At 36.3% G+C, this 13,832-nt stretch overlaps 1 protein-coding gene across 5 annotated transcripts in view; it reads left to right on the forward strand.

Annotated features, from left to right (window-relative positions):
- Window positions 1-13,832, forward strand: part of RBM33 (RNA binding motif protein 33) — an 80,679-nt gene that overhangs the window by 7,710 nt on the left and 59,137 nt on the right. For all 5 annotated transcript variants that reach the window (XM_015852836.2, XM_015852834.2, XM_015852835.2 and 2 more), the window contains exons 3-6: window positions 3,127-3,175; window positions 4,386-4,462; window positions 6,552-6,852; window positions 7,985-8,095. In XM_015852836.2, the coding sequence (XP_015708322.1) occupies window positions 3,127-3,175; window positions 4,386-4,462; window positions 6,552-6,852; window positions 7,985-8,095 (538 nt within the window). The remainder of the gene's footprint in view (window positions 1-3,126; window positions 3,176-4,385; window positions 4,463-6,551; window positions 6,853-7,984; window positions 8,096-13,832) is intronic.

Genomic DNA, 13,832 nt, shown 5'->3' on the forward strand with positions numbered 1-13,832 from the left:
TAAGTAGTTTTCCACTGAGCTGAGCACTGGGAGTGAACCAGCTACTCTGCATTTATTGTCATTCCAGAGGGATTAGTTAGTTTCCTCTTCCATGCTTTCCTGCTAGGCTGAGTGAGCAGTTCTCATTGCTCTAGGAGGTAAATAGGAATGAATAAGCAACTCAGACAATATCTTGAGCGTACAAATGTTAGAGTTATTATTTTACTATTTTTTCATAGATTGCAGCGTTCTCTTGTGGAAGTGTTAAGTTCTGTGGTTGTCTGGGCAGCTGTAAATACCTTGTTCCTGAGTATGAGAGTATGTTACTGGCTAATGTAGTTACTGAGAGGGTGATGCATCATCCATCCACACTTGCACTGTGTTGCTTCTTAGCAGAGTCCCATCCCCCATACATGTAAACCATTTTGAATTCCCAGCTTTTTCAGCTCTCAAACAGCGAAGGGTGATTACTGAGAATTGGAAGGGTTTTATTAGTTTGGAGTACAAATGTCACATTGTTCTTAGAGATTTTTTCCCATTACTTTTTTTTTTTGGTTTTGTTTTATTTAAACATTCCTTCCGAAAACATTTGTCCTTGCTACTGCTCATGTTTAATGGGGCATGCTCATGAAATCAGAGGCCGGAGAGGCCCATATAATCTGATGTGTTTATCACGGGCTGTTAACTTAGACGTTTATCTCTACAAGTAGCTGAAAGCTCGAGTTTGGGAAAAATGTACCATTCCGGTGCTGTTCATTGAGATGACAGAAGTGATTTGATAGTTGATTTTTGTGGGAATTTATTTGATCTGACCCTCCTCTGTGACAGTTTCTCTATACTGGCAAAAAATGTCTTCCATTTTGTTGTGTTTTGTTCTTTTTTTAAAGGGTATTTTCTCATGGTGATTTGGTGAGCTGAATTTATTCAGTGAAGGGAAAACGAATATTGAAGTCAAAGAAAGAGGGGAAATGAGTCCGTCTCTTCTGAGAGCAGCAAACTGTTTGAATACTGTAGCATTAGAAAGACTTATGTCGTGGTGATACTGAGGATCAGTTTCCTTTGGAACTGTCACGGATGTGTACTTTTATTCCAGCTTAATTTGTTTTGTATGGCTTTGGGATCATCTTGCAGCCATTTGGTTTTCTCTTGGTTTTCCCTGCTAACCTAAAATCTTACGGTAGTGGTTTTTTAAGTTGATTTAAGTGAGATCCGGTAATTCTGGTTCCTCTTCTTCCTGATCTATAACTTCAGATTTAGCTCAGGTTTCTTTTTAAATAGCTGTGTGTGCTTTATTGTGGAGGCTTTCCGCTATTTCCTTGTCTATTCAAATAATAACCAACTGCTGATTTAGGAGAAGAAAAAACAGTGTAAACACGGAAAAACACTGTGAACTATGACAACTTTCCAGTTGTTATGAGCTTCATTTATTTGCTAGTGTCATTTCTTGGATTGTCATGTTATATATAGTATATATATACTATATATATATATTGTAGTGTGAATATATATATATATACTATATATAACATACTGTATAGTGTATATATATATACACACTATATACATATACTATATAGTATATAACTACAGCTATATAGTATATATAGCATACTATATAGTGTATATATATATACACTATGTAGTATATATACTATATATAGTGTATATATATATATATACAGTGTATAGTAAGTTTGCAAATACTTCTATCAATCCTTTCTTAAAAAAGGAGAGAAATCAAAGATATTTTAGTGATATTTTTGAATAGCCTTAACTATATTTAGATAATAAATTTAGTCTTTCATTGTCTTACAGTTCTGATCTGAACTTCTTACTAGTTTGACTTGCTTTCGTCTCTGAATGCTCGTGCAACACATGCTTGCTGTCTCTTGCAATTTGTTCTGTGCTATTTATTAAATGCTGTCAGTGGTGGACTTCACTGCTGGGAAACGTTTTCAAATCTTGGTGCATTTGTCAGGTTACTGGCAGCTGATTCTGTGCTGAAGAGATTAGGGTTGTTTCCCTACCTTGGGTTTGACTTGAAATTCTTCTGGATCCAATTCTGTTCCATAAAGTTTTCTGTCTCTGAAATAAAGGGCTGAAATTCCAGCTGTTCTACTCATTGTGATGCGTGATGTGTCTTATGTCCCAATTTGTGTTTAATATTGCAGCGATCACAGAACAGTTGCTATTAATGTTCAGTCATTCCTGGAACTGTTTGAGATCAGTAACTATGGACAAATACTGTGTGCAGATGATAACATCCTATTTAGTGCTGATTTGGAATATAATCGCTTTTCTCAGAAGATTCTTTTTAATGTTTTCAGGCATTATCTGTACATTAGCCACGTCCTTCATGAGATACATCTGCCAGCTTCTAGCAATGCTTCATGTCTTGGGATCTCTTCTAACTTCTTTTAAACATTCCACTGAACTCTAAAGAGCTCTTATGCATTTACTCCAGTATAAATTTCCTTTCTAGCTTCTTTGAAAGGGTGACAAATAAACTCTTTCTTGTGGGCAGAAATACGATGAAACTTGAATTAGTCATTATCAAAGTGGTGGTGAGCCACAGCCTTGATTTCTGTAATCTCAGAGATGTCTGGCCTGTCTTTATTTCCTTCTCCTGAAGCTTGGGGTTTTCACAAAATCTATAGGACTTAATGCCTCTCAGGTTAGCTGGTCTTCAAGTGTGTCCTTTGCCAAATGCCGCTCTGGTCCTGTAGCCTGGAGGTTGAGTCCTGCCTGCAGCATGGCATTGTCACAACTGCTGCTTCGGTGGGCAAGTGGGAAGGGACAATTTGGGCAATATGCCCAGATGGCCTTGAAAAGAGTAATCTGGAGCAGGTATCTGGCTGGCCACATCATAAAGTGGTATACTTTGCCTAGGTCTTTATGCTTTGTCATGGTTGGATGGATTTGGAAAGGATTAAGTAGAGAAACTGAGTGTTTGCCACAACAGCAGTGTTACTTTAATGTGTTTGGTTTGTTGTTACTTTTAAAATCTTGCTAAGTGCTTTGATAGAAGAAAAGCTTTGTATGGAATCAGTAACAGTTCTCAAGTTACTTTCCTAAGTCATGTACCCTATATGGTGTCTTTCTGTTTTCTGAGGTTCAACTCTTTCTCATTTTCTTAATATTTTCCAGTGAACTTGAAGATGATTTGCTTGGAGAAGATGTGATTGCTGGCAAAAAGGTAAGGGATGTACATTGAACGAGTTGTTAAGCATATTGAAATGTGAACTTTGTTCATCTTATTCACTCTATTTATTTGATGTAGCTTTTTATGTATCATACGGTTGCAACCCCAAAGACAGCTGTATTGCTCAGGTATCTGAGATCTGCTGTTTTAGCAGAGCAATCTGTCCCCATTTGTTTTAGTGAAATGCCTCCAAGTAGGGTGTTTTTTATAAATTTCTTAGATTTTTTTTGGCTATCAAAAATATTAGCAGTTAATGTAGTTACCATTATATATATTATACCTAGCACTACTCCATCACACAAGCTCATACCTACACATACTGCTGAGCACTAGGACAGAAAACTGAAAATACAGCTAAGATAAATATATAACTGTTAGCAGTTAATGGTAACTATATGTATATATAGTTACCATTATATATATGTGTAGGTATGAGCACGTGTGATGGAGTAGTGCTAGCTTTCTTGGGAAGTTTTCTGTGAGCTATGCAATGTAAACTTGCTTCTACTTAATTCTATCTCAGTACTTTTAGTTAAGCGTACCCTTGTGTAACCTTTCTGCCCCCATTAATTCAAGTGGATGGGAATAATGTGGCTAAGCAAAGCTGTGGTTTTCTTCCTGTTGTGTAATTATTTAGAACAAAATAAATGAGGAATATATGTATGAAGAAAGTGAAAGTTTGATTGTCAAATAAAGAGTTGAGGAAGGTCACAATATTTTCTATATTTTTAATTCACTTGAAAGCAAAATACATTGTGTCAATGTTCTTAATATCATTACGTAATTTCCTCTGGCCTCCTAAGTATTTCTGCCCTTTACACAGAGGTGCAGCTTGGTGTTCTTGAGTTACCTGATGCATCAGGGTCACAAGGCAGTAAATAAGTGCACTAATGCTAACATTTCTCTTGTCCTTTCAAGTGAGTTATCATATTTGGCTATGTTTGGGAATACCTCAGTTAAGGTCTAGGTAGCTGGACAAATCTGAGTAAGGCTGTCAAACATTTATTTACATATTTGTTGTCTTATGTAGTATAGTTTTTTCTTGAATTAGGTAATTTCACTGGAGATATGGTCTCAGTCTGGAATATGTTCCTCATTTAAAAAATATAAATTCAAGCCAGTCTTTAGAAGTTTGGGTAATATCTGTAGTTAAACATTGTATACTTCTTATGATAATGATTACTTTTTTTTTTCTGAAATCTAGAATCAATCAGACTTGTCAGATGAAGAGCTAAACGATGACCTCCTGCAAAGTGACAATGAAGAGGAACAAGAATTTCGGTATATCTTTTCTAAAGCCTGTGTTCTGGATAACAATTAAGCTATATGCACAACCATTATATGCAAATTGTTAATGACTGCCACTGATGATAGCCAATAATGAAACAAATTAAAGCTGAACTTAAATTGTTACATATTTGAAATATACTTTTGCTTCTTAGTTAACTACTTAATGGTGTATTATTATATAGTGTGTTGAGTAGCGTTGTTAGCAAATGAATAAAATTATGTTTAGTTTATTTGAATTGGATAAAATTAACATAATCAAAATTTATTAAAAAACAAAATAACTTGAAGAAATAACATTTCCTGTGCTGTTTAGGTCTATTTGTAAGTACTTGCAGGACTCGTGTTCTATGCTTTCTTTCTGTTGCAGTAGACTTTCTTTTCCTGACAAGTCCATTTTGGAGGTGCTGCCTCCTTTTTATCCTTATTTCTCCCCTTGTATGTGATCCTACTATGTATCATAACATTGCACGTACAATTAAGTCTAACTTTATGAAGCCCAAGGTGGAGTGGTTAATATTATTTAGCCTATTAAACCTGTACAGTAAGTCCAAGGTTCCTAAGTTCAAGTTGTCAATTGATTGCTGTTGCCTGTCCTGATTTCCATTGGTTCTTCTTCCTGATGAGCCTTATTTGGGGAGAGTTCACAAAATAAGTACAGCTATCAAGCAGGAAGTAATTTAAAAACGTTTGCACAACCAGTTTAATATCTTGTTAGCAAACCTCTTTTGTCTCAGTAGCTCTGAGCTGGACTGAAAGGTGTTGAAGATGCTTGTAATGTGGAAGTAATGCAGTACTGCTGCTATTTTTAATGTCCTTTGGATGCTGTTCTTGATGTGTCATGCTGTGCAGGTGTATATAGGTGCCTCCCTGTGTTGGTGATAGTGAGGTAAAATATCTCTGACCATTCATCTCTAAACTGGCTGCTCTTCCTCCTTGTAGGAGTGGTCTGTTCCCTTCAACATGGGAAATCTCTGCTGTTTCAGCTCTGTATTTCCTCCTTGTGAGCTAATGGGCAGCAGGGATAGCTATGTGACTGTGCTAGTGCTGAGAAAGTATTTGAAGTGTGGTAGTGGAAGCAGGTTTCTGTAGAAAATTCTTGCATTTTTAGCAGCTTTATTGCCAGGATATGAAAGCTTTGGTCCACTCCTTTCTCTTTGTTACCACTGAAACTCATCTGTGCCTCTATAGTTGAGAGGATAATGATAATCCTGCATAATGTCTTGGTTATTGTGTTAAATCTCCTTCATCTGATAGATGCAAATTGCTCAAAGCTGCCTTGATTTTGTGCCTTCAAACTTATGAAAATGGTTGATAATAGGAATGTAATTTAAAAAGCAACAACAGAAAGCAACCTTTATTTTCCTTGTACCCAGAACCTCTAAATCAAAGAGCTTTTTGTCCCTGCTTTTATAACTAGTCTGTTGTTAATGAGTCATTCTTTTCTGTGTTGATGACGCTAGCTTGTGTCAAACAGTACATTCTGAGTTTTGCTTTTCTTCCAGATAATCATCTTAAATGTTTTATTTTGCTTCTATTCATTGTATATACCAGTGCTGTGACTAATTTAGATTAAGTCTTAGGCATTTAGAAGACATGCGTATATATTTGTAATTTTGACAATATATATTATATTAGTGTAGTAAATCTGTCAAAAGACAAATTCAGTATAATTAAGAATGAACAATATTAATGCATGCTATTTAAAAATCATTTACTGGTTTATTTTGAGAGATTGGGAAAACGGATGCAATTATAGTAACTTTTTGAATTTTTTTTTGTTATTCTTGGCATTAAAATTAAATCCAGCCTGTTTTGGTTACTGAGCAGGACTTTTGCCAGTTTGACCTGTTAAACCGTCTGGCTGGTTTGATTCCCCTGGTCAAATAGCCTGCAGCTAGTGATAAGCTACAGTACAGTATGCATTATGAGAGCATGGCATAGAGTCAGATAGTGTGTGAGGAGCAATTTTATTCATAGACTTACAAAATATGTATTTGTTGGCTTTATTTTACTTAGTCTTTGTGTGTATGCTTGACTGTTTTATACTTCAGCCTTTTAATCTTTTTCCCCTACACTGTAGTTCTCAAGGTGTCACAGTTAGCCTCAATGCTACGTCTGGCATGTTTACATCGTATGAACTCTCTGAGAACATCAGTGATCCATCAGTCGAGCATGAGTCTGGGTACAACCAAGGAGAAGATGAAATTGGTTATGACAAATCTGAAGCACCTGGAGTATATGCTTCAGAGTATTCAGAGGAAGGACATTACGAAGGGAACGATCCTGAACTGACAGAAGACCAAATAGAATATGGGGAAGAGCCTGGAGAAGATGATGAAGTGCTAGACCTTGAAATCAATGAACCCCTGGATGAATTTCCAGTGAGTTTCTTTCTATTGTATCTTCAAAGATAACGTTGCTTCACGTGCATAGGGTTTCAGACTGATTTGAAATCTGTTTACCTCCCTTGGGAGGAGGGGAAATTAGACCTATTATCACTGTCTGCCAGTTTCTTTATCTAGGCTGTGACAAAGTTTGTGTTGACAGCTTGTTTGTTGGTAGGTAATGCTCCTTTGTCATGCTGGAAGGCAGTTGAGAATCATGACCTTGAGGATTGTATCCTTAAGGAAGAAAACAGCTTTGTGTGGTGGAGATACACTGCCAATTGTTAGAGTACTTAATGCAAAAGCTTTTATCCAAGCTTTAGGCAAGATCTGATAAAGTCTTTCGAAGGTGAAAAGATTATTGACCTGCTAAAGACATCTTTAAGGTGCTAATATCCTAAAGTGATTGATGTCCTGCTTGTTCATCCCTTTTGTAACTGAGAACTGTCTAAACCTGAATGAAGAGATTGGAGGTTAGTTCAGAAAATGTCACCTGCATAATTTGGTATAGTTAAACAGTATATTAGAGAACAAGAGCTGGTTTTAATTGCTAGATAAATGATATAATCTTAATTAACACTGTATGTGATCAGTGAGATGTCATGAAACATCAGCAAACTTCCTCAGAGGATGTTTTTGTTCTCCTTTATTGATAAGATTTATACAAAGTTACTGAGAATTGTACAGAATGTAACTCGTTAATTTGTAAATGATCTGTCTTCTAAGAACGTTTGTTTTTGTTGGACTGAAGTCTGGTGTTAATGTGTGTGCTGTAGGTGCATATTTCTTCTGGAAAGAAATTACCGCAGTTCTTGTTTCCCGAATTTATAATCAAAGGATGTAGAAGAACAGAAGCAGATGGCAGCTTTATGAGATGATGTTATTGGAAACAGTGAAAACATTTTGGTTACATGTATTTTTTTTTTTAGAATATCGAAATTGTCATCTAGTTAAAAGCCTGGCAATTATAGCTCCTATGATCTGTCATTTATAGTTGAGAATTCTGATAGATAGAGTTATCTTCCAGTTCTAGTAACGATAACAATACATTCAGAGCCTATTTGTTGGTGGATTTATGTTTCTGTAAAGTTGGCTTATGTCTTCACAGTTTCTTGCATTGTTGTTTTAGGATGAAGATTACATGCAGTCATACAATGAGCAAGCAATGGAAGAACAGGAAGAGTATACAGCTGATGAGGAGCTGGAAGAATCCCAGACAATGGCAAATGAATCAGAAGAGGTATGTTATGAATTTAATGGAAAACTGAATTGAGTTGTTTCAAAATTTGGATAGATCATATTGCTGTGTAAGAACTAATGCAACTTTGCCAATGTAGAATTATTGGTGGCATTACTCTTTAAGAGATGAATTGTGATAGCATCTAATGCGATAGCATTGGTACCCACCATACTAAATGCCCTCTGCCCCCTGGGCTCGTACTTGTAGGAGAGTACAAAGTGTTTGTATTTAATCTTAGGTTCAGCATTAGAAATTTTGGGAATCCTTTTGGGTAGGACAGTAATGGTGCATTATGTTTAGACTGATTAAAATCTCTAGTAGCATTGGTGCATTGCTTTCCAGACAGATGATTTCCTGCTGTTGAAAGTGATGGTGGAGCTCTCAGTTATCACATTTTGAGGATGACTATAAATGAACATTCTGTATATTGGAAAGGCAAAGATGAAATTTTTGTTTTGAAAGAAGTTGTATTGGGACAGACATTTCTGTGAACTTCAGTTCTTTGCTTAGAAAGGAGGCATGAGTTCCTTCATTTGCAAGGAGGAAGCACATGCCAGAAACTATTCAAGTATATGTTGCAGCCTGAAACAATGATATCATACTTGTTACTAATTTGCCTTCCACACCAAATGCTTGCTGCAGAGGGATTTTTTTTACTTTCCCCACTAGGAATCTGGTTTCATATTACTTTTATCCAGTTCTTAATTAAATAGGATTGAGTGTAATACCTGCTGAGAAGCGTAGTCAAGAGTGTGTGCCCTCTATGGAGACTGAACTCATCAGAAAATTAATTCCTCAAAGACACAGCAGCATTCTTCTCTAAGATTCTAGCAAATGGGTGTGCTGTGATACTCACTGGTTGCATGAAACTTTAAATAGCATTATTTGATAGAAGAACAGAGATATTGAAAGACAGCCTGTAGTGTTTACTGTTCTGTGCAATTGTGACATCCTCAATCAACTATAACTTAAACATCATTTACTTCCTACATAATAAACTTATCCCTTAAAGAAGTGTTGCACAGTTTTTGGTCTTTAAGAACTACTTTTTGTCCATTCACTGGATAAACAGTTCTTTGTGGTGTTCTAAAGGCAGTCTGCACTTGTGGTATCTGCAGTCATGGGTTCTGTGAGATGGTGAGAGCACTGCGTATCATATAAAATGAAGTACTGATCTTCTGTGTCAGACTTACTTCTTAAAGGAAGCACAGCTTTGTATTTAGAATATAGAGAATATTTACTACAGAACTCTTGATTAGTTTAAATTTTTCTAGTTCAGAATTCAATTGTTTTCATTCAAAAGGCAACATTAATTTTTAATTGACTTAATAGAAATTGTTCCATGTGGAATGCAGATGTTCTGTCTGCATCTTTATGCATTTGATCTGTATACTGGCTTTATTTTCACACCTTGCAGATTTCTACAACTTCTTTATTTCCAAGATAGTGCTATCTTTTTATTTATTTTCCATTCCAGATGTGTTTTATTTACCTTTACATGTAGTTTACCAATTGGATTCTCCCAAAGAGCCTTTTTTACTTGCGTTAGTGTATTGAACTTGGGTTTTGAAACACAGTAACACTTTGTGAAGCTTCCTTGGAAACTTACACAGGGAAATGGTTTTAAGTTAAAAGAGGGAAGATTTAGGTTGTATGTTAGGGGGAAGTTCTTCACTAGAAGAGTGGTTAGGCCCTGGAACAGGCTGCCCAGGGAGGTTGTGGATGCCCCGTCCTTGGAGGTGTTCAAGACCAGGTTGGACGGGGCCCTGGGCAACCTGATCTAGTAAATGTGTATGTTTGGTGGCCCTGCCAGGCAGGGGGTTGGAACTACATGATCCTTGAGGTCCCTTCCAACCCGGGTCATTCTGTGATTCTGTGAAACTGTAGCAGTGCTTCAGAAAACGATTTTTTCTTCACTAGATACAAAGGAAGACTCGCTAGATACAAAGAAAGACTGCTGTCTAGGTGTTTCAGCAGCAAAAAGTCGTAGTAAAACTGTCAGTTACATGAGTTACTATGTCCCATATATTTTCAGAGTGATATCCCTAATTACTTCTACAAAATATTCATTAAAAATGAATTAGAATTTATAATTCTGTTGTCACTTCAGTATTGGAACTAATTTCCTGTGGAGTCAGTGATGGAGCTTTCTCAATGTGTATGTTTAAACCATGTCTTGGGTTATACTTATAAAAATTATTTACTTAGAAGGAAAATATTTCAAAAAAGAAATGCTGCACATTTGTTTTCTTTTGATAAAATACTTAAAAATAAGAGGGGGAAAAAGAAAGTCAACATTTGTGTTTGTTGGGAGAGCGTTCATTCTGTGCTTAGCTAGAACTGTTAAGTTATACTCTTGCTTGAGTTTAAAGACACTGCTTATCAGCCTGGAAGAAAATGATGAACAACTACAAGTCAGAACATTCAAATTTGTAAATATTTTTCAAAAAACATTTAGAAATTCTGAGGCTTGTTTTATAGTCCCATTTTCTATCTGTAGGTGTCCTTGGAATTAGTGTAATACCCTCTTAACTGCTCTGTTGTTTCTTGATCCCTTAGGATTGAGCAATCGCTCAGTCCTCAGTGTTAACAGATAAGCAGGGGCTACCAGAGGCCAGCAAATTCATGAAAGATTCTTTTCATTTCTAATCTTTCTTGTGGAAGAAACGTAGCTTAGTCTTTACAATGCTTACCTGGGTTGTACCTCTTGGCATTATGGCAGAAAGGTCTCCAGAACACTTGCCAGTCCCATGTCTAGGATCCTGAACTAAGATCAGTACTGAGCATGCTGACTAGTGTTTTGTGCTGCTTTCCTTGGGCTTCCTATGCCTGTTATCAGTTTTGCTGCTGCCTGGCAAGCTGTTGGTGCAGGAACACTCCTTGCTCTGGAGCAGGTCATAAACCAGCATGGAGAGTTCTGGGCAGTGCCTGGGATTTAAGGCATAGTTCTCTAATGAGGAGGGTAGGTGAAGGTCTATATGCGTATATATACTGATTTTTCATTATTAGGAATATATATATATATACACACATATGTGTGTATATATAAATAATAATAATAAAAATATATATATATATGCACACACACACACATATATTCCTAATAATGAAAAATCAGCAAAGCAAAGCTCTTTGGGAACTTAGCACAAAGTGTCGTAATGGCCAGTGTTAAGCTCCTTTAGATCAGCGTTGCTAAGAAGCCTTGGCTAGCCAGTCCAGTCAGGTGATGTCGAGTGGCTGTTCATGTGTGTAGAGAGGTTCACCATTAGCTAGTATTAAATAGAATCCTCTAAGTACTATTACCTGTTAATTCTGTGCCTGCACTTGATTTCATTGCTGAAAAGTAGCATCTATTTATATGTTGTGATATTGGGAAAATAACAAATTGCAGTGGTAGGGTGTGCATTCCCACACAGCTCAGATAGCCTTTCCTGCTACTATATGTAGAGAACATATGGCTGACAGTCTGACATGTTCATGTCTCCATCGCAGCTAAATAATCCCTCAGTAATAGGTATAATCAGACTTGGACATAAGTCAGCATTCTCAAGCCTTGCCTTTGTCTTTTCGTTGTTATTCTTTTTTTCTGTGGTGGATAACACTTATATGGGTGTTATTTGTTAATAGGCTGCCTGAGCATTCTACTGATGAAGTTAGACCCAAAAGACCACAGAGTTTATATAAAGTGAGTGAGAATAATGGAGTGATGCAGGTCTAGAAAAGTTGGAGAAATGGTTATTCTTTTTTCCAGAGTGATGTGTTAGTTTTCTCTGGATGATTAAATAGTTAAAGGCAATGCTTTCCATAGGTTTTTTCTGTAGATGTCATTAAAGGATTTCAAGATTTCTCAGGACACTGCAGGCCACGTTAACCATTGTGGGCCTGATTCTTCAGTCCAAACTATGCACAGAGCTCTGGACAAGCTTGAAATTACATGATTGAATCCTGACTTTAATGAAAAAAAAAAAGTAGAACCCCAACACAGCTTTTAAGAGGCATGAGCAGCAGGAATTGATGTGCCTTGTTTTTGTGTTCTAAAGTAGAGCAAGAGGCTCAGCACAATGACAGCTTGTCCCACGAAGGAACCATCCCATGACTTCCTGATCCTGAAGGAAAACAAGCATTGGAACAGTAAAATGAAGGCTTTTAAGATATTTCAGAGTGTAGATTTGATGGAGGAATTAATTGTGTTATTCTTTTCCTTCTTGGAAGTCCCACCTTTGGAAGAAAACTTCTAGCTTTCTTCTTTTTGTTGTTTGTTTTTATTAAACTATGTTAACATTTTTATCCTTGTTAATGTGCCTCCTTTGTTCCACTGGTTTCTACTGCCTTTCCTCAGAGGTGCTCTGATTTTATGTAGATATATTAATCAGACCAGTTGTTCTCAGTTTGGGTTTTTGAGGCTTGAATTTCTTTCAGTCCTGAAGGACTTCCTTTGCCTGCCATCCTGTCTGTTGTTTCTAATTATATTATTTGATATGATAGCCCGTGTGTAAAATAAATATCTCTAAAAGTATCTGGCTTAGAGCTTTTTGTAAACTTAGACTGTTTGGTTAGCTTTACCTTGAAGAATTTCTACAAAGTCAGGATGTACAATGCTTGAATATGTGCTTACACTGGATAAACAACAATCTGAAATGAGATGAGATCAGTAAACCAAAAAAGCCCGGAAACTAAACATATGAGACCAAAGCCGGCGAAGCTTTGAGCTAGAGTTCTTACACTGTGCAGCCGTGTACAAGTTAAAGATGTCTTGCCAGGTCCTATCTTTTTTTTTAATTTTTTCTAATATAAAATGGGGTGATGGAAATTGGCAATTTTTTGCCCTATTCTGCTATTAATTCTTTTTTGATGTTTGACTTAGTATCTGTCTGCCTGACTGACACCTTTTGCCTTTTTCATATAAATTACTGCACCAATCTGGTTAATTAGAAGATTAAACCATTTCTTGCGTGTTATGTTTCACTCACTTTTAACTGTCTGAGCAACATAAAAGTTGTGATGTATTTAGTGACTTCACAAAGGATTAAATTGCATGTGCAGTCTCTAAGAAATGAGCAAGTGGGCTTCTACGAAAAATAGCCAACTATAGTAACCAAATAATTTATGGAAAATCATATTACGTTAGAACATTTTTAATTTTCAATTCCAGAAATTAAATATAACTTGTGTAACATTCTAAGCATTAATTTTATCTTACCAGTGCAGGAAATGACGTTTATTTACATATTTTAATTTGAAAGTGAGAAATCCATTTTCAATTGGGACATTTTCATCTAAATAAATGTTCCCTGTTACAGAGACAATTGGCAAGTAAATGAGGACAAAGGAGCAGCATTCCAATATACAAATTTAGTATATTCAAATGTTATGCGATCATTTAATCCATTCTCTTCCCCAGTGAATTAAATATTGGAAATATTCAAGGAGTAGAAAAACTAAAGACAAATACAGTTCTACATACATAGGGGAGTGAAGCTGAGAAATAGGAGGTCATCTGTATTTTTCTCTACGATGCAGTGCTTGTCATCGTTAAGAAATTAACGATTTAAAAATGAGTTAAAAAATGAGTGGTTGGGTTTCTTCAATCTGGTTGTGTCCCAGTATTGCATCTTAGTCAACTCAGTGACGGAATATCTCTGTGTGTCCAAAAGCAGTTAGCAATCTGATAGTGATTCTTATTGGAGATTCTGTATCCCTTACAGCATTGCAGCATAGTGTGTTTTAACAGTGGATA

This window comes from Coturnix japonica, chromosome 2, assembly GCF_001577835.2.
Source record: "Coturnix japonica isolate 7356 chromosome 2, Coturnix japonica 2.1, whole genome shotgun sequence".
In the NCBI taxonomy this organism is placed as follows: Eukaryota; Metazoa; Chordata; class Aves; order Galliformes; family Phasianidae; genus Coturnix; species Coturnix japonica.